Here is a 22256-nt window from a genome sequence, read left to right as displayed (position 1 = left end):
GTCCAGTATCCATCATCATACATAGTTATGAATTTTTTTCTTGGGATGAGGACTTTTAAGATCTACTTTTACCAACTTTCAAATATGAAATCCAGGATTATTAACTATAGTCACCATGCTGTATATAAAATTCCCATGATTTACTTATTTTATAACTAAGTTTGCATCTTTTAGCCCTTTTCACCCATTTTGCCAACTCCATTGCCCGCACCATGACAACCACCAATCTATTCTCTGTATCTATGAGGCTGGCTTTCTGGAGTTGTTTTTTGTTTTTTGTTTTTTTTTTAATTCCATATATAAGTGAGATCCTATGATATTCGTCTTCCTCTATCTGAATTATTCCACTTAGTGTAGTGCCCTCAGGTCCATCATTGTCACAAATGGCAAGATTTCATTCTTTCTTATGGCTAAATAGTATTCTACTCTGTGTGTGCACACGCACACACATGCATAGCACAACTTACTTATCCGTTCATTTATTCAATAGGCACTTATGCCATATCCATACCCCAGCAATTACAAATAATGCTGCAATGAACATGGGAATGCAAGATACCTTTTCAAGTTAGTCTTTTCATTTCCTTTGAATAAATACTCAGAAGTGGAATTGCTGGATCATACAGTAGTTCTATCTTTCATTTGCTTTTAGGAACTTCCATGTTGTTTTTCATAGTGGCTGCACCATTTTACGTTAGCACCTTCAGTATACAAGAATTCCCTTTTCTCCACACCCTTGCCAACACTTGCTATTTCTTGTCTTTTTGATAATAGCCTAAGCATGAGGTGGTAATCTTGTTATGGTTTTTATTTGTATTTCCTTGATGATTAGCGGTGTTGAGCACCTTTTGATGTACCTGTTGGCCATCTATGTCTTCTTTGAAAAATATCTATTCAGATCCTCCGCTCATGCCCTAATCAGATTTATTTTGCTGTTGAGTTGTAGGAGTTTACTGAATTTTATTAAATTTTAATTTCAGCACTCTGTCAATTTCAAAAGGTCTTTTTTACTTTCTACTTGTACACCATAACTCTTGTCTTCTTAAATCTTCCTGAGAATAATTGTAATTATTTTAAACTATTCTAGATCTGTCCTTATTTGTTATGGGTTTTTTCTTATTATTACAAAGAAAATCCAATCCTCCAGAAATGTCAACAGACATTTAAGTTAAAGATTCTGAAAAATAAAAATTCTACAAACAAAAAAAAAATTTCCTCAGCATCTTATTCCTTTAAACAGTCATCATCATCCTTTTATAACCTTCAATATTCTTCTAAACTATTATGTATACTTCTCTATTTATTAAAAATATATTTAAAATATTTTCTTGTTTATGGAGACTTTGTTTCAAAAAATATATTTGATTCTTTTTGAATTTTGACTTTTTTTTTAAACTGGTGAGTGTAAGACCAAATTTTCCTATTTCCCTATAGATCCAAAACAATTCCAGTGAGAACAGAGATAGCTGTTTCCATCTGGCTGGATTTATTTCCTTAATTTCATACTGCATGCTGATAGTCAACAAATTGCAGGAGCCATATTTCAAACTTCTAAGTATGAGGTATAGGGATATTAAACGGATTCCTTTGTCTGTAAATGTTTTGTTAAGTGGCAGGTTACACTTTATGGTGAACAGGAAGGGATCACACTATTCAGTCTGGGGCCACTAAATGCCTAATTATAGAAGATTGAACCCCAACTCCAAACTGTCTACTAGCATATAATTCAGACATTTTCTTCTAATTTCTTCAGAAAAAAATCTGATTTTTCCCAGTGATAAATGTCTGACTAAACTTAACTACAAGGGAATGGTACTATGATAGATGGGAAAAGGGTAACTTGTATAGTACACAGGAATTCAATGAAGATTTGCTTTCTTTTTCTAGAGATCATGTACCCTAGAGCCTCACTGGGAGCTGCCATTTTGTCCTGGTACATCAGCCTCTAATCCTTCTGGGAGGTAGGGAATAATTCATCAGAAAATATTCCTTTTTCCATCTCTCAGAAATTCATTGAAATTTCTTACACCTTTCACTTATTTTTCATTAATGAAAGCTTATCATTTTTTATTTCTCTGTCATCATTTCAACGGAGTCTCATGAGGGAGAGCAGACAAAGGCATGTGGATCATAAACTAGTTTGAAGCAAGGGGTTCAATGAATCATCTTAGTGAATCCTTTACTTCATTTATTTAATTAATATTTATTGAGCATCCATGCTGTGAAAAACATCTTAGAAGGCATAAGAATGAGTACAACATGTTCTCTACCTTGATGAAATTATAGCCTACTAAGCAGGAAAAAATAGATACAGAAAAAAACATAATACATACTCGGGCAGGGTATACTAAAATTCTATGCAAGTTCATAAAAATGAAAAATCACATTAAATTGGGAAGTTTAAAAATATTCATGAGGAAATAGAATTTTTGATTTAGCCAAAGCCTCCAGAAAAGCCAGAAGAAATGAATTCAATGCAACAGTATCAACATTTTTAAAAAGATGTAGAAGGTGGAAACCGCAAAGTATATTTAGGATCATGTTATTTGGGGAACATGATATATATAAGAGAATCATGGGAGATAAGGATATAAAAATAAATTAGGACTAGAGTATAGAGGGCCTTAAATTAAATGGACATGTTTGAATCTAATTTGATAATGAATGATGAGCTGCTAAAGGCTTTCCAAGCAGCGGACTGCCAGACTAGAGCAACATCCAGATTGCTCAAAATATGTCTAATAAAATACTGTTCCAATTGATCTTTTAATAGGTATGCTTAGAAAAACATTTCTCAGGTAATCAAGTAGATTTTAGACACACCGAATAAAATGCATTTCTGTGGAGATTTTCAGTACACGTTAACTTACATGAAAGAAAAATAAGCAGCATCTCTCTTGTGATTACTTCCATTCAGACCTCTAATCTTGAAGTCCTTTTTTAAAAACGTTTTTCATGGGAGAAATGGAAAAATGACTATTAGAGAAATACAGACAATGCCATCTTCCTCAATTTCCATGATGAAAAAATGGTTTCCACAGAACCAGCAGAACTGTTTGTCTAGTGGAAATAATAACAATCTATAGATGTGTCCCAATAAAACCCATGGTATCTCCCAACTCCAAAGCTGTTATGGATGAATTTCATCCCCCTACAAAATCTTATGTTAAAGTCCTAACCCTTAATTCTTCAGAATGTGACAGAGCCTTTAAGGAAGTAATTAAGTTGAAATGGGGCTCTTAGTGTGAGCCCTAGTCCAATCTGGTGTCTTCGTAAGAGAGATCTGGCCACACAAAGAGACTTGAGAGATACATGCTCACATAGGCAAGACCACGTAAGGACACAATGAGAAGATAGCCATCTGCAAGCCTGGAGAGAAGCCCCAGGAGAAAACGAACCGGCCACTATCTTGATTTTGGACTTCCAACTTCCAGGACTGTGCGAAATTGAATTTCGATTATTTAAGCCACCCACTTTCCTCAACACTGAGCAGAGAGCCTGCTTGGGATTCTCTCTCAATCTCCCCTGGCCCACTCTCCTCTATTTGGGCTCTCTCTCTCTCTCTCTCAAATAAAAAAAAAAGAAAGAAAGAAAAAGAAAAAAAATGTAAGCCACCCAGTTTCTTTGTTATGGCAGTCCTAGCAAACTAATACAATGGCCAGGAAAATTGAAGCACTTTAGAGCAGGGTAATGTGAGGTGGAAGAGTTTTAGGAGAAAACGTAGTTTCCTGATGCAGTGAAATTCACGCTCCGTAGTGGAAAAGCAAAGGACAGGGGAAGGAAATATGTAAAAGCCCTTTCTATGGCCTTCCTTTCTTGTCTGGAAGTCTGAGTAGCAGTAAGTTACTAGGTTCCTAATGGTGTGAGGTATTAAGGATGGAAAGGAGACTTGAGGTTTGGTGGGAGAGAAAAAAAGCCTGTTAATATTCTCAGTTCTGATTGAAAGCACTGAAAAGTATACAATCAACATGTTAACGGAAATAGAGCCTCGGATTTAAGAAAGTTCTATCAAATAAATTTCAAGATTTATACTTCAAGTGACAATGACTTGAAACAGAGCAATCAAACATTAGAACTGGAGAAAACAATTATGTTTTGCTCTAAAGGAAAACCAAGTGCCTGTCATCCTTGTAAACACTCTACTTTTAGCTTCTTACGGGAAGAGGGTGACTGGATTAGATCTGCCAGATTGCGAAACATAATTTTCTGTCACAGTTTTGGAATGCGAAACTTCCAACCGAACTAAAGGTAACTCTTGAGCTTGTCCTGCCACCCACCCTCACATTTTTTTTTTTTCATTTTCCTTTCTTTCAGTCAAGGTGGTAACTATAATCTTACTTTTAAGAAACTTTCTCCTCCTCTCTCATGGCAACTGATTCCCTGGGCCCTCTGTGACTAGCTCAGTATTAAAAGGTGAAAAACTCTCCAACCTTAATCTGTACCTCTGTCTGTGCTTCCCTCCCTTGTCTCGGTCCTTTTTCTGGAGATGGTAAAAGACATTCGATTTGCCTATTTGCTCAACACAGTATTGAAAATAAGGACTTCCTGGATGTTGGAGTGTCATAGACAAAGGAAGTCTCATGGCTAATTTTCATCTGAGGTCAGAGAAACAATGAAGCCTTCTGCAATCTTTAGCCCAGGTCCCTATAGTTCTGCTTAGGTTCAAAGATACAACAAAATAGGGGCACCTGGCTGGGTCAGTCGGTAGAGCATAAGACTCTTGATCTCAGGGTTGTGAGTTCAAGTCCCACATTGTGGTGTAGAGCTTACCTAAAAACAAAAAAAAGATATATACAAAATATTGCCCTACCTGCCATTGACCCTGCTCTTTGTTGTCTCCAGATATATTTTTTTCTTAAAGATTTTGCTTGGAGAATTCCTCCAGTCAAAATACTATCTAAAATATTTAAATCACTCTCAAATAAAGCTGACAAAAATGTTTAAAAAGAAATATTCAGTTCCTCGGGCTCCCCTTGTCTTTCACCACCTTGAAATTTGGAAGAGTACTGGTCAATTATGTGGTAGGATGTTCTCAATACTGGTATGTCTTATGTTTTTCTCATAATCAGAATATGCTGGCAGGAATACCAAAGAAATTATGTCATGTACTTCTTTTTTTCTGTCATGTACTTCTTAGTGCATCATAGGGATTACATGAAGTTGACATCTCTTTTTGTGGGTGATCAAGGTGATGTTTACCTTGATCTCTTGATTAAGGCAGTGTCTAGAAGGTTATTTCACTATAAAATTGTAATTTTTCCTTTCATAGTTATCAAATATCATGGACAGGCATGTTGAAACCACACAGTGATCCTGGCTGTCTTTAAATTATCACCCACTAATATTAGCACCCTTTAGATGATTGTGTCTACAACAACTGTTTGCCTAATGATGACTTCCTATTTCTCTCTTCCTTCTACATTTATTAGTTGGAATTCTTAAGTAAGAAAGAGCTATTCCTTCTTTCCCACTTATTTATTTATCCCACTGCTTATTTACATCAGTGTATTTACTTGATTTTATGGGTCAAAATCTAATGTTATCATTATTTATTTTGTTTCTGAAATTGTCCCACCTTGGCTTATTAGGAACTCCTTCAGGTTACTTCTTGTGTCATTTTGATGACCCCTCACACTCTTCTGAGCAACTCCTTAATTTCTGGCACCAAAAGACTTTCCAGACTCCTCTTACACTTTCTCTGCCCTCATCCTGGATTCAACCAATCCTTGATTCCCCAAGGAGCCCTGGTTGTTTTTATTAAAGAATTATGTTTAGTAACTGAGATGTGAGCATTAAAGTGTGCTAAGTGCTACTGAGCTGTCATTGCTTCGAGGCTCTCTAAGTAAACAGAGCTAGGAATTATATGTGTATGTGTCCACAGACCCATAGAGATACACATCTATATTTCTGAATCTATCTTTGCATAAATGTGTATTAAATGTCATGAGTTTATACTGATTCCAATCTTACACAGGAACTGCCACCGATTGGAGGAGGCTTAGGAGAAATAACAACTAAATGCAATGCAGGATCTTGGAAAAGATCCTGGAACAGAGAAGGGATATTAATGGTAAAACTGGTGAAATTCAAATAAGGCCAATAATTTAGTCACTTGTATCGTACCAATGTTAATTGGAAAACTGCACTATGATAATGTAAGATGTAAACATTAAGGGAAGTTAATATGGGAAGGGTATGTAGGAACTCTGGACTATTTTTGCAATTTTCTGTAAGTCTAAATTTAGCTAAAATAAAAAGATTTTTTAAAGCCATTAAAATTTTAATATGTAATCCAGCATTTCCCAATCTTATTTGAGCACGTAATTTTATTTTTCAGGAAAATTACTAACATCCATCCAAAAGCATTATTAATTGTGCCTTGGAACACAAATTTGGCAATTCTATGAAATAACAAAACCACTATTTATATGCCACACACAGAAATTAATTTCACTGCATATTGGCTTAATGTGTTTCTACTGTGGTTGAAGATTTCCCAAAACTATTAAGCAATCTCTGGTGAAATAGTTACTTGAGAAATCCTAAATTTCACTTAAGTTTAAATGAATACAATTATAATGCTCATGATAGAAAGCTGAATAAGACTATTTTTCTATAATTTTACAAACACGTTGCATGTGGTTAGAGGTATGATAAAATTTTGCAAGCTAAGGAAATAACCACAAATGAAGGTGTTCTATTTTTAAAGAGACCAATTACATTGAAAACAGACAAAATTTAATAGTGTTTAGCTTTCATTTTACAAAAAGCATTGCAATAATAACCCAAATATGCAGTTTCCAGATCCCATTGATGGATAGAACACACTCACCCGGTACCTTAATGAAGGGCTTCTTATGAAATAACCCTGCCGGGGAACATATTTATGAAATTGCAACTTTTTAAAAATTGATTTTACTAAACTATAAAAGCAATTTTGCTTCTCCCTTATTTCTACTATGTATTTACGGAACATATCATTGGAATTCTTGTATCTTTTCATTTATTCAAAATACTTCAAATATATATTTATATCACACACCAATTGATTTGTATTTGAAGTCTTCTTTTTTGTGGCCATGTAAATCAAAATAAAATTATTGTAACACTTTGTAATGATGTATTATCATTACCTGAATCTGCCAGCAACTGTTATCTGTTTATAGTCATATAATTTAACCATTTTCTCTGGTATCTGATTTTTTTTAATCTTTTTCTCTTCTGCTAAATTTTAAAATAATTTTACTGAGTTTAACAATTTTCTTATTTTAGTTATTTTTATAATGCATTTCTTCCAAACAAACTTTGAAAAGGTCACTAAAACCCTATATATTTTTAGAAGAAAAATACTTTTATACCTCCTACAATTCTATTTGGCTTTCTTCTATAAAAATTATTCCATGACTGAATAATATAATATATTGCTTGAGAGTAAAATGCCTCACATTGTACATATTTGAGTCATCTTTTTCAAAACATATGTAGTCCTAATCTCTGTAATACTTAAGACAGTGATTCAGAGTCCAGAAAGCTAACCATTACACCAAGGAACCCTGTGTCTTAAGACAGTGATTCAAAAGATTGGCCATGGTAAATTATACACCTTCACTGTTTATTGCTTGGAAGGACTGTGTTCATTCATGTCATTCTTCGTTCAAAAAAATAACCAAAGTTTTGAACATATTCTAATTTACATATAAAATACATGTGTGCATGGCCTGAGTCTTTTTCTTCTCCATCACAAATACGTATATGGTTCTAGGTGTCCAGCTTTGTCTTTAAAGCAACTCTCCTGCCACCCTCAAACTGTCTCCGACCAAATTTTAAAAAATAGTTTTGATGCACATAAAATCTGACTCCCTTGACACAGGTGAATACAGCCAGTAAGGGAACCAAAAGAGTCCCCACCTACTATGGTCTGGCATGGCTATAAGTAATCCTCAAAATAATCCTGTGAAGGGACTTCATCCAGTTTCATGGTTTTAAAGTGTCTGTATGCTGATGACAACCACATTTCTATCATCCATGTAGAATTGTCCCTAAGCTCCACACTGTATACTGGACACAATTCAGGGAGTCTAACAAGTATCTTAAACCGATTATGTCTACAATAAAAATCCTGATCTTCCACGGTCCCCTTAATTGCGGTAAATCACAATTATACTCTTCCAAGTCCAAAACTCTGCATTCATGCTAGACTCTTCTCCTTCTGCCCCAACTCTAATCAAAAACTGCTGACAACAATGCCTTCAAAATACATCTAGAATCTCAGCACTTCTCATCACATGCTTGTGCCCTTGCCAAAACAAGGTTTAACTTCTCTGGCTTAGATTATCCCCATAATCTCTTGATTGCTTTGCTCAACCAAGAAGCCAATGAGTTTGTTCCTCTTATTATTCAGTTCCTACCACTCTTTTGCTCAGACTCTTTCAATGATTTTTTCATTTCAGAATGATAGCCACCACCCTTATAATGACCTAGAAGGCCCTTGTTTCCCTGTCAGATCTCAGCATTTACTACCTTTCTCATCCCTTGGTTATAGCTACACTGGCCTACTTGCTGTTTCCCAAGTCATCAGATGTGTTTGTATCTCAGAGTCTTTGCCTTTCCTTCAGAGTGGAGACTCACATCTCAGAATAATCTACATGGCTCACTACCTTAACCTACTCAGGTCACTGATTAAATATCAACACCTTGATGAGGTCTTCCGTGACTCTATTATTTAAGTTGGATACACTGTTCCATATTTGAACTTCCCATTGTTCTTTTCTGCTTTATTTTTCCCTTTGCACTACTGCCTTCCAAGAGAGGTTATATATTTAACTTATTTATTTTTGTTTACTATGTATCTCCTCAAGTAGAATAAAAGCTTCATGACAGCTGGAATTTTTCTGTTGGTTTCCTTGTGGAAACCACAACACCTGGAATGGTTCTGTCACACAGTAAGCAGTCAATAAATAACTGTCAAATGAATAAAGTAATGGATGAGAAAATTATTAGCTCAAATTTTCCATAGAAAATGATTGAGAATTAAATGGAGTATGTAATCAGTTCCATGTTAGTTAACTCTCCCAGTTAGAGAGTCAACTGTTTCAAGCTGCCAGAACCGGGGATCTTTTATCTCTGTCACATTTCCTCCCTGAATTTATGAGCCCCATTTGCGGCATAAACACTACCAAACAGAGGGAATATTAGTTGTGACTAGGATATGCAGTTCCCAGAAAGTCCAGTTTTAGTTGCCACTTTAATGAAAGAAGTTTCTGATCCACATATTTTATAATAATAACATGCTTGGGTTTGGCTCACTGATAGTTAATATGTTAAAATTCAGGTAAAAGGCCAACTATCAAGAAGTAATAATAATTAGCAACTATACTATGGATATACTTAACAATATTTTTTAATAGGGCCAAGTTTGCATCACCACATTTTAGCTCCCCCTCTAATAGGATGCAATGACCTTCACAGTATTTCACATATAAAACTTAGGCTTTCACAGTTATTTGTATGATTCAATATACCCTCAGATAAGATCCTTTGATTTATCTTTTGTTCTTGTGATATATAACCTAATTATTTTAAAAAAGTAAACATACAAATGTAAGTGAATATGTGTGTTTATATGTCTATGTACACAAAGCATATATATATATATATATATACACACACACATTTTTTTATTTAAAATTATTTACATTGCTAATAGACATAAGTAGAATCAAACTCCTATCCTAATATGCAAACTATAACTGTATCTTAAGAAGTGGAAAGGCAATGGTTGGGCTTCATGGAAAGCTTTAATAAATAGTCTCAGTTGGCAATACTTTGCTCCTTTGTCATTCTCCTTCTTCCTACCTAGAAGAGAATAGCCTGAACCAAAGCAGACATTTTGTGATTACAATGAGAGAATCCTGAGGATTAAGTCTACTGGCTAAAATGTTGTAATTTAAAAAAAAAAATGGAAAGAACTGGGCGCACTGTTGAGTCAGATAAGCTGCTCTAGATGCTGATCCCCAGATATTTCACTTATAAAATAAAATACCACCCTTAATTTTAGCTGTTACGTAGAGCAGAACATATTTTTAGCCAGTGTAATATTCTTTATTGTGCATAAATAAAATTACTGTAAGCTACCCCTTTCCTTACCATTCTTAAGGAAGAAACGATTCTTCTCCTTACTAAGTAGAGATATTCCAGACATTCTCCAGATCCCATCCCCTACCCTCTGGTTGTATTTTCAATCTCTGTCTCCTCACTGGTACTTACCCTACTAATTAAACTTTAAAAGCAAAAAGAAAATAAACAGATAAATACACACAGATGTGCATGAAACATATTTAGAAAAAGCTGTCCTTAACATTTCTGTGCAATAGAGCTTTCATTATTTTTCTTTCTCATCTTCATGGACAAACCTAATGAAGTGGTAGCCTTCAACCAGGCTTCGCTTTCTTACCATCTCTTTTGTTCACCTTTTATCAAAATGAGAAAGTCTCCACTGTCCAGAATTGTTTTGTCAGAAGTCCCCAGAGACCTGTGACCTACCAAGCCCATTTGCTCAGCATCCATCCATCTTAAATCATCTATATTTTTACTATCTGGTTTGTTTTAGAAATCCTTACTCCTATTTATTCCACTGCACTGTGCTGTATTTGCTCCCCTTTTCTTCCACCTGTTACCTAACAGGAAAAGTTTAAGTTGTCACTTCTCCCAAATCCCCACTATTTCTACTTTCACCCGACCCCTATTTCATGGACCCAAAATAGCACTGACCCCACCTCAGGAACCAAGAGAAGCAGTAATTACCACCACTAAGTATATCTGTTTAGGAGGCAAATATATTCATATTAAACTCCTTTTTCTTCTATCAAACCACATGTTTTATAGTTCTCTACCATCTAGACACACGTCTAGAGATTTTTCTTTTTCTTTCCTTTTTCCTACATTCATATCTATTCAGTAGCCAAGTTCTGTAAATTCTAACTTTGCAGTATTTTTCTTAGCGATTCTCTCTTTCTTTCCCATTGATTATCACTGAGGCCAAAAATTCAACCTCTTCAACGGAATAATGAAATATTATTTGAATGAAAATAAATTGAAAAGAAAAGAAAAATTTCAATTTGACAAGGATGAAATGTCATCAAGATGGGTCAGATGAGTATCTATCAACTGGCCTGATATCAGTGTTTCCTTGCTTAAAATCATCATGGTCGATGTCCAACAGCCTACAGTAATTTCTGTCCAAAGAATAAACTTACGTTCATCTTCCTGGTAAGACTGCTGAATAAATAAAAATGTTAACTTAATCAAGAATAAGGAATACCACTGCCAACTGCACTGAACACTCAAATGCAAATGAACTGAGGGGGGAAAATAGTGAAGTGCCAAAATACAGAGGAAACTCTCAATGAATAAAATGAAACCACTTATTTGAAGTCATCTACAAGTTACTTTATGACTTATACATCAACTAGAACTGGAATGAATATATTAATATACAAGAAGAAAGAACGTAAGATCGTTAAGAGTGCTAATCGCCATGGAAGCTATATTAGTCAGGGTATTGGCTAAGTTGCTGTAGAGACTCCAAAATATAAGATGGAATTTTTTTAAATTAATATTCCTTTTCTATAAAAGTCCAGAGGTAAGCAATTCATCCTTAATATGTGACTTCCATCTTTGTCCCCATTTCCACTGGCTAGAAGAGAACTAAGAAGAAGACAAAGGTGTTTGAGTGGGTGAGTCTATCCCTAGAGCTGAATTAGGAACTCCATTATCACTGTGAACTAAGGCAGGTCTGTCATGAAAGAGCTGATCTTTGATCTCAACTCTTGATTTATCTCATTTGTTTCAGAATTCATATTTATTATTTTCTCTCAATACTATAATCTATATAACACTTCATTTAAAGATATATTTTTAAATTAGACCATTACATGTTTTATATTATATTTACTTCTCAGCTTGTTGGATCCTAAAGTATAAATTTCTCTTTTCACTTCTTACCAACTAATATAGTACACAACAGCTTGTGAATATCAACTATTTGTAGTCAAAATCACCATTTATTATAAAATGAAGTTTTAGTAGCATAATCTCTCCTTTTTAAAGTGGAGAAATTGAGCATTAATTGTAAGCTTTGTTTTCAATTAAGGGTTTGATAATCCTTGCATAAAACATTTCTTAGACTATTCAACATTTTCCCCATTATACTACTTAATTCACCTCCCAGTTTGTTCTCTTATTATGAATTCAGTATATTTAAACTCTCTAATTTCTGCTGATGTTTAAGGGCAAAATTTCAAACATGTTCTGTTAATAGGGGAATCTTGACTATATCTTCAGTTAATGCATAATACAAAAGACAATACAAATACTTGGTCAAACAATACATTTAATAAAATATATTAGATATGTTAAACTGAGTGATTTATTTGGATGATTACATATGTTCAAGTGATGGTATATATCTGATTTAGGTACTTGAATTTAGAAAATACAAAAGCTCTTACTACCCAATAATCAAAGACAAATAACCCAATTTTTAAAAATTGGCAAAGGTCCTAAGTAGGCTTTTCTTCAAAGAAGATATACAAATGTCTAATAAACAGATGAAATAATGTTCAAGGTTATTAGCCATGAATGAAATTCAAATCAAAACCATAGTGAGACACTATTTTGCATCCACTAGGATGGTTATAATCAAAAATTGGACCATAACAAGTGTTGCTGAGATTGTGGAAAAAAAAAAAAATTGGACCCCTGCTACCCTGCTGATGGGAATGCAAAATGTTAAAGTCTCCTGGGAAAACATTCTGGCAGTTCCTAAACAGAGTTACCATGTAACTCTGCAGTATAAACAAAAGCAGTGAAAGTATATGTCCACATAAAAATCTTTTCATGCATGTTAAAAGCATTTTTATTTACAATGCTGAAAACAGCCCAAATATCCATCAGCTGATGAATAAAAAATAAATATGATATATACAAATAATGAAATATTGTTCAGTTGTACAAAGGAATGAAGTACTGATGCATATTACAACACAGATGAACCTTAAAAACATTACGTCAAGTGAAAGAAACCAGTCCAAAAACACAACACAAAACAAAACAAAAAACAAAGCGCATATTGTATGATTCCATTTATATGCAATATGCAATGTCCACAATAGGAAAACCTATGGTGACAGGGTAGACTAGTGATTGTGTGGGGATGAAAGGGTTGTGGGAAAATGTGAGTGACTACTAAAAGATAGAACATGTCTTTATGGGGTGATGAAAAGATTCAGGAGTTAGATAGTGGTGATGTTTGCACAATTCTGTGAATACACTAAGATATTAAATCGTACACTGTAGACAGTTGAATTCTATGACATGTGAATTATGTCTCAATAAAGTTGCTATGAAGAAAATTATGCTGGTGGACTATCACATTTATTGTGACATAATTTTGCTGGTCAATTTTATTCATGGACAATCCTTAATTATGTGGTAACAAGGTCTTCAACAACATTCTTTTTTAATAAGACAAAATTCATTAAAGTATATTGGGAAAAGTCCTATTTTAAGGGTCACTAAAATTCTTTTTTAGCTTATATCAAGTGCATTTGTTCACTAGGGCAATAGTGTATGTGCCAGTAAATAGTATTTACTGTGACTTGAACAGCGTAATTCAACCAGTCTATGAGTAATGATGTATGTTAGTGTTGATGGGCACATTTTATCCTTTCTACAACAATAAAGTGAGACTAGATATTCAGTTCTAAAGTTGTATGATTCTACGACAAAAAGGGTGTGGCAAAATAATGAGCCCATGTGATGAGTTCTGTGAATGTTCCATTCATTGGTGTTAAAATAGTTCCAGTGTTTAATTTCATCAAAATGCTGCATACTTTCTTCAAAGAAAAACAATTCATTCATGACCCTGTTGCATCTTTTCCACCGCACAAATTAAAGGCTTACAAATGCACAGAATAGAAATATTTTCATTTAGAACTTTAAGAAAATTAATCCTTGGACAATCTTACTATCTCAGTAGAGCAGAGACATAATTAGAGGTAAGAGAGTAAAATCTACCTGGACATATTGCAGGGCATTTGCTATTTCCAATTAGCAACTTACTCCACCTGGTATTAAATCCCAAAAAAGAATTTTCATTTTTTTCTTGATTTATTTGACTTGGCACTTCACTTAAATATCAATTAACTTACTAAATTTAAATAATCACAATCACAAGCACCACAGTAAAATTTTCCTATAAAATCAACATTTTGTCTAAAATACCAAATAAAGAATAGGAAAAGGTATGAAATGCAATGCAACGTTGTCTCTTCAAATAAGAGTGGGGACTGTACTCACTGTATACTTTCCTTGATCATCTGAGTCAAATACAAACTCTATCATAGAACAAATTGGTCTGATGATATGACTCCCCATCATCTACCTCAAAATGCATATGAAAAGTGATTTCTTTTATACTACATTTGTTAGTTTTATCAAATGCTTTGTTATTCTGTAATAATTATAAAAATTTAATTTTGATGTCAATTATGTACATATAGCTTTGAAATAAGAACTTACCTTAGGAATAGAAGAGAAAATAACTTTCAGATCTCATACTAATGATTCTCATCATCTCATTTCTAAAAATTTTATTTCCTAAGTATCTCAAAAATAGAAACAGTGCCCTAATCCTAGACTTAACAAATGATGTAGACACTTAGAATTTAAGATGAAACAAATTATCTCAAGATTCATTAGAAAAAAAACAGCAAATCTCTGTCAATTTTCTATGTCTTGGTCTTCCCCTTCACAAGTCTGTATTTGTCTGTCTATCCATCTATCTATGTATCCATCTGTCTGTCATATGAAGATAATTCACACAAATACAAGTGTTAGTACGTATCTAGCTGTATATCTTGGCTTACTGTAACTCTAAATCACATAACTACACTTATATTATTTTTTTTTATAATTTAAAATGCATTATCTTAAAGAAAAAATATACTTACTGCCCTCTAGAGGTATGAACCAGAAGTGTAATAAGTGTAGATGTTGCTGGGCAAATACAGTTTAAAGCTAACATGGCGTATTTAAACTCTTCTTCACAAACAACATGATCTGTTTGAAATAAAATAGGTAAATAAGAATAATTTACCTTGGGATAGTAGTACTTTTAAATAATATTAAAATAAAACAATAAATAAAATTACAAAAGTTTCAACACAAAGACACTTGTCTTAGAGATGCTTTTACGTGTGCAATTTTCCCCAGGAAAAAATGTTTCAAAAGAGAGAGTACTAGATTATGAGTTAAGTGATCAAGAGGGAAGGGGATTCTAGCCCCAGTTCTGTCATTAGTGAAATAGGCAGCCTTTGGCAAATGCTTACTTTTCCTATGCCTCTTCTGGACAAGCAGATGAGAGGCAGATAGATTTGAGGTACAGTCTGGAAAATAAATCAGGGACTGTATAAAGTTTCATTTAATTCTGATAAAAATTCTATGGTAGAAATGTATTAGTATTGATTTAAAGCATTACCAATTTATCAAATTCATAGTCACACAGCACACAGAATTACTAAATGACATGGTAGATAACATATACATAACATAGGAATAGATTTTGTACAATCAAAACAACTATAATATCAAGCAATAGAGATTAATGCTAAAATAAATTTAAGTTTAATTGTACTTTGACCTCAAGACCTACGGTCATAAACTCAAAAGATGATGGGTCCAATCAGGAAACATAAAAAATAACAATTGAAGTTCAGTTACATAAAAACAATAGAGTGCCAAATATGGTGGTACATGAGAGGGTACAGGCCACATTAAGGGGGGGTGGGGGTGGTACTCAGCCCACGTCCCTTACTTTCATAGAGCGAGGAAGGCTCAGATGCCAGATATGCAATTTTCCACAGAAGTCATATTTGAGAGAAGTGATCAAGGTATTGTTAACTTTGGGGAAAAAACCTTCCCTTCCCAAGTAAACAATTAGAGCTGGCATTAGAAGTAAAGACAATGTGTAAAGTTCTAAGATAATAAATACTCTTAGAAAATAGTTTTAGCTAAATTAAGAAACAGAAGGTTGAATTTGTAGATGAGTCAGATATCTATACAATGAACACATACCCAACACCATTGATGAAGAAACATAAAAAATTACTTGGGAAATGGTGCAGCAAATGCCCTGGACAGATAAATAATAAACTTACTCCTGGTTTCACGAGCTAACATATGAAAGAGCCCATTATTTTTTTCTTTTTCCTTCATTTCCTTATTTATTTACTTTTTCTTTTACATTTTATGGAAGAAATTGCTACAGTTACATCTCAGGATTTACTCAACATCAAAAAAAAAAAAAGAAAAATCAAGCATCTGCTAACAATGTTTCTGCCTCTCTCTTCTTTACTGCTTTTACAGTGTCTATTAGCCCATCAGCAAAGCGCACATTACTGGAGATAACTTTGCACATAAATACAGAGTATGTTTGGAACTGTTTTAGTAGACATAGATCTTGAACAATACAGGTTTGAATTGCACAGGTCCACTTACACAAATTTTTTCAGTAAATATTGTACAATACTATAAATGTATTTTCTCTTACCTATGACTTTAACATTTTCTTTTCACTAGCTTACTTTATTGTAATTATATAGTACATAATGCACATAACATACAAAATATGCATTAATCAACTATTTATGTTATTGGTAAGGCTTCTGGCCAATGGTAGGCTATTAAAGTTTTGGAGGAATCAAAAGTTGACTGTGCAGGGCAGGGCCAGGCATGTGGCGGGGGAGGGGAGAGGGCAGTAAGGGGTTGGCGTAACAACACCCATGTTGTTCAAGGGGCAAAACTGTATACTAAATTATCTAGGAAGACAACTACTGTGTAAATTAGGAGAAAATATATTTTATTCTGTTTGGCATTGTATGTCATTTATACAAATTTAAGATGTTTAATTACTAATATTAGCAATGTCAGTAGCTGGCACATACTTAATGGTGCAAGTACCTCTCCTTTCCATTGTGTTTTCTTGAGTATTCATACCTGCACATTTACGTATTGAAATACATTATTATTCCCCTTTGTTTCTCCTTCAAATTATGATTAATATATTTATTATTTTAAATGTGTCTATATAGATACTTATATTCACTTTGAATTTCATTCCAGGGTAGAAAAGGAAGTGTTACAAAATATTTACTGTATAAAGGAGGCACTGGTTGAAATGCCATTGGTTGAAAACCACTGTCTTAGACAAATGAGTTAATATATAATTATCATGGGATTCCTTGTTAGATAAAAAGAAAAAAGTCAGTACTCTTTTCATAAAACAGAAATTGATTTAGTCAATATGGCTGATCAACACAGGGAAATATGATAGAATATTCAACTAGGTATATTCTTTTGCATAAATTACAGAAAACTGAAGCCCACTCTGTAAAACAGAAGTGAATATATCTTTAGACTTCTCCTCTTAAATTCAAATATATGACTCCTTCTGAGACATTTTTAAAATACTAATCACTGTCCCCTAACCTGAACTGAGAAACTGATTCTTTCCTGCTACTTTGACCCTCATTTCCCAATGTCATACGACAGCCAAGGTTTACTGATATCACTAAAGCCGTCTCTATCCATTCCATTCTCCTCACTTGCTACAGGCTTCCAATCCTTATCCATAATTCTTAAGGGCCAGATATCCACTCTTAGAATTATTTTTTTTATTTTATTATTATTTTTTAGATTTTAGAAAGGCAATGTGCTTCATCTACCTTACCTAATGTAATACATCTAGGAAGCAACCTATGCTTTAAAATATTATTTCTGCAGTTAAATGTGTCAACATCTATACTAGTGGAAAAAAAAAAAATTCAGTGTTGGAATTGCCACCATATAATTTCAGGTCAGGTCAGATCTCACTAACAACAGAAATGCTTTCTTTCCCCCAGAATTTTCTGGATTTTAGAACTACACTAAGGGATCCTGAATCATTATTCAAACACTGATTATCTTTCACCTAGACAAATGCAACAATAACTTCTTAATTGCTCTTGTCTTCCAACTCTTCAGCATTCCACCTATTACCCTTGTAAAACTGTGCTGTCCAATGAGAGTTGCCACTGCCACATATGGGTATGTAAATTTAAATAAATTAGAACAAAATACAAACAGAAGTTCAGTTTCTCCATCTTACTAGCCATATTTCAATAGCAATAAATTGCTCAATAACATCTGTGGCTACTGCCTACAGTATCAGACATTGCAAATACAGAACATTTCCATTATCACCAATGACTGGATAGGGCTGTTTGATTAGCCAATGGTTTAATGACCATTCTTGAATCCTAACACTTACAGGATATATTTCAAATTCTTTAAAATGACATCATAGAGTGCCAGAATTTGGGTAATCTTACTATCATACTATACCATCTTTTTATGACCCTTCTCTGTCTCATTGTTGCTAAAATTGGTCATCTATAATAACAGGAAAGAAGGTAGGTCATATGAGTGTACATACAGGTTGGTAGGTAGATGTGTAGGTGGAAGTTTACGAAAATTTTGTTTTTCTTCTTACGTTTCTATTTTCTTGGTGGAATAGGTGGAAATGATGGTTCAGTAAGAGGATGGAAGTGAAAGAAGAAAATACAGCATAGTTGTTTAGGAAATCAGGGATGATCAGTGTAAAGTGGGAATAGTCTGCAGATTGTCTTTCGTTTATTTTGTTTCCTCTGGCCACATTCAAATGTGTGGAAGTAAACACCGTCTTCTGTCAAAAAGAATTCACCACCATTAACTTCTGACAAACAAGTCTAACTTATGTACAGAAGTTCAATGAACAGAAGATGAATTATAATAATGGATTATAATGGTGTGCTATGGAATTCATACAGGTTAAGAACAGAAGGCAGTATCTGCAGTTGTAACTAATAGTAAACATTTGGTAGAAACAATGAATGTCATTCCCAGTGTAGTGAAGAGTTAGCTGGAGTTCCCGATTAGAGGATGTGAACTGGAATGATAAGTGGCAGCGGTCAAAGAAGAGAGATTGGTGGGGGGGTGGGGAGGGGTGTCACATTAACAGGTAATAACACAATCTGTAGAGTGTGTTTCCGGATGTGGATGCTGAGTTAGGATGGTGAACAAGAACATATATAATAGGGAAATTATAGGTACACAAGTCTAGGGCATTGAGAGAATCACTTTCATGGCTACCAGTATCATTGAATCTTATAACCAAGCAGTTTGGAAAAGAATGAGAGTGAACATGGAGAATGAGCGTTTTTCAGCTCAATTGTTTTATCAGCTACTAGTATTTCCTTTTTGGGATATTTCAAGTCACAAACTGCCAGTTTTTATCAAATAATTTTATAATTACAAATGCAAGACAAAGTTACATAAAATTTAAGTACTACTGAAATGTATAAGGTAGAATTACGCCTGTAACAGAAGTGCTATTTTTCCTTATTATCCATTTTCCACTCTATCTGCAGAAACAGCATATCTATGGAAACATGTCTAGAAACATGTTTGGAAAGGATAAGAACACTAACGAGTGGTGGTAGCACTTTGCTGACTTTAGTCACATATAGAAAGATGACCTCAGGTAAGAACTGATCACTTTGCAAGCAGAGAGAAAAAGGAATAAAGCTCTCTTAAGCAGGGCACTGTTTGCTTAAAGCCAGAAAGCCAAATCAAGAGTCCAAGAATCTGGACAGTTGCAGAACCAAAAAGTGAATTGCACCCTAAATACCAGATGATACTCTTCCAGCGTCTTCATCAGAGGCCTTCCATTAACATCTCTCCCAAACCAAGAAAGCCAGACCTGTGGCAAGAATCAGATTAAAGTGCAGCCTTCTCACTCAAACTTATTGTTTCAAGTGATACCAAAGTAGCTGCCATTATAATCAAAAAGGAGACATGAACAGGACAACAAAAGCCAGTAAATAAGGCAGGTTTAAGAGAGTTCTTGGAGAAGAACTTTGAAAACAATTACTGACACAGGGAAAGGAATGAAAGAAATCTGCTCCAATTTGAACTTCCTCTAAGGCCACAGAGAATAGTGCACAAGGAGACATGGTTATGAATAGACAAAAGAGTTATTCTCTAAGAGCAGAATGAGTATCTGATAAGGAATTTACTGCAAGATCTCTGCCATTCATGTCCCGCAGGATTTCATCATCGCTATGGGCCAATAACTGTTGTGTGTCTCTGGTTCTTTTTTCCAAACACCAATATTTTATTACAATTATCTTGTTTCACTATTTTATATTCATATGGGATGGGGGTGGAGGCAGCTAACTAATTTATTCGTGTGCGTGTTAATGGAGGAGTATCTTAATGTAAAGGGAAATATTGTACACAAATGCTCAGATGAATAAGGATTTGAACTGTGGCTGCAACTGCTGTCACCCATATTCATTCTCTCCTTCTTCCTTTCAGTAATATAAGTTCTTATTTCCTCTCACTCATCCTCAAATTTTAGCTGGGTGCATGGCTGCCCAGGTAAAAATTACATTGTCCAGCTTCCCATTCATTAGATATGGTCACATGACTAAGTTTGTCCAAATTCTGTATTGTTTTTTTGTGGGCAAAACCACTTTTCCTAAACTCCTTCCTTCTTGTTGGTGAGACCACATATATGGCAAAAGCCCAGTTTTGATTTTGTAGACAGAGATCACTCCTTAGCAATGATAAAATCTGTCCATTTTTCTTTATGGCTTCTCGTTTCCCTCCCTTGCTGAAGAAAGCATTTCCTCTTTCAAAATTATGTGCATCTCATATATTCTCAACGTTCTGAAGTTTCTGTGTATTTACTTTAGATCTTTCTTGTCCGTGGCTTGCTGTTAAAGCATAAGCACATGAGATCAAGTGGTGTCACCACCACTAAGTGGGCCAAGCCATGGGCAAACACTGATCCCTCTGAGCCTAATCTGCTTCACTTTTAAATGTGAATAATAATAGAATATGCCTCATAGAATTGTTTTTAAGTTCATTTATTTATTTTGGGAGAGAGAGAGAGAAAGAGAGAGAGAGAGTGAGAGAGAGAGAGAGAGAGAGAGAGCAAGCACAGGCAGGATGGAGAGAGATGTAAAGAGGGAGAATCCCAAGCAGATTGAGCACTGCCAGCGCAGAGCCTGACATGGGGCTCGAGCCCACAAACTGCGAAATCATGACCTGAGCTGAAACCAAGAATTGGACACTTAACTGAATGAACCACTCAGGTACCCCTCATATTTTCTGAGGAGAAAAGTAAACAATGACTATGAAATGCTGATCTAAATTCTAAACAAGTACTATGTATCATTGCAATCATGCATATTAAAAACAAAGATTTCAATAAACTGTCTTGAAATAATGCCAATAGTATATTTAAAAAATTTAAGTAGCCAAACAATATAACATAAATTTATTATAGAATTAAAACATGATCCATAAAAATGCTGACTTCTGCATGTATGTTCATATGTTCACATATATGTCTGAATAAACACAAAAAATTGTAAGAACAGGAACCAAACTGTTAATACTAACTACCTCAAGGAGTGGGAAAGTTTTCAAGGACTATGATTTTTAAAATAGGATTATGTGAAATGTTTGGTTTCTTTTTTATTGTGATGTTTATTATTTTAAAAAATTCAAAGGCTTTTAGATAAGCCATTATAATTAAATATACAAATTAATAGATACATATGAAGCAAATCTATTTTCAAGTCCCTTTTACTTTATGGAAAATAAAATTGTTAATTACATTTTAACAAGTCAGAATCTTTTTTTAAAAGTCTGCCTCATTTTTTTCTGAGCTCTTGTATGATTTAAAATACTAGAAGCTTCTTCCATGCAGTTGCTAGGTAACAGGTCTTTGGAAAGCAGTAACAACAGTGGAAAGTGCACTAAACCAAGGCAGGGTTGTGATTTACAGAAATCAAATATCCTTTGGAAAAGAGCTTTTAAACAGAAACACAAAACAGGATAAACTTGAAAAATTGAATGTTATTTGCTTTTATTTTAAGGGGAAAAGTTTATTGCATGGACTGAACAAATTGTGTTATAAAACACTCTCACATATCCTTTGCTTATTATACTGTTTATAAGCATGAGTGGGTCGATTGCTATGAAAATTGCTTTTTCTTCTTAGAAGAGAATGGATAATCTCTAACAATTGAGCTTTATTTTCATTTTGTCACTTTAATCAATAAAATAACCAATTGATGAATGTGTGTGTGTGTGCACATATATATGTA

The 22256-nt window shown here is 34.1% G+C and overlaps 1 protein-coding gene across 2 annotated transcripts in view; it reads right to left on the bottom strand.

The window, feature by feature from the left end:
- KCNT2 (potassium sodium-activated channel subfamily T member 2) overlaps positions 1-22256 on the bottom strand; it is a 359762-nt gene that overhangs the window by 117642 nt on the left and 219864 nt on the right. For both annotated transcript variants that reach the window (XM_049634538.1, XM_049634537.1), the window contains exon 14: positions 15012-15120. In XM_049634538.1, the coding sequence (XP_049490495.1) occupies positions 15012-15120 (109 nt within the window). The remainder of the gene's footprint in view (positions 1-15011; positions 15121-22256) is intronic.

This window comes from Panthera uncia, chromosome F1 (assembly GCF_023721935.1).
Source record: "Panthera uncia isolate 11264 chromosome F1, Puncia_PCG_1.0, whole genome shotgun sequence".
NCBI classification, from domain to species: domain Eukaryota; kingdom Metazoa; phylum Chordata; class Mammalia; order Carnivora; family Felidae; genus Panthera; species Panthera uncia.
This window is presented reverse-complemented; position numbering and strand designations above follow the sequence as displayed.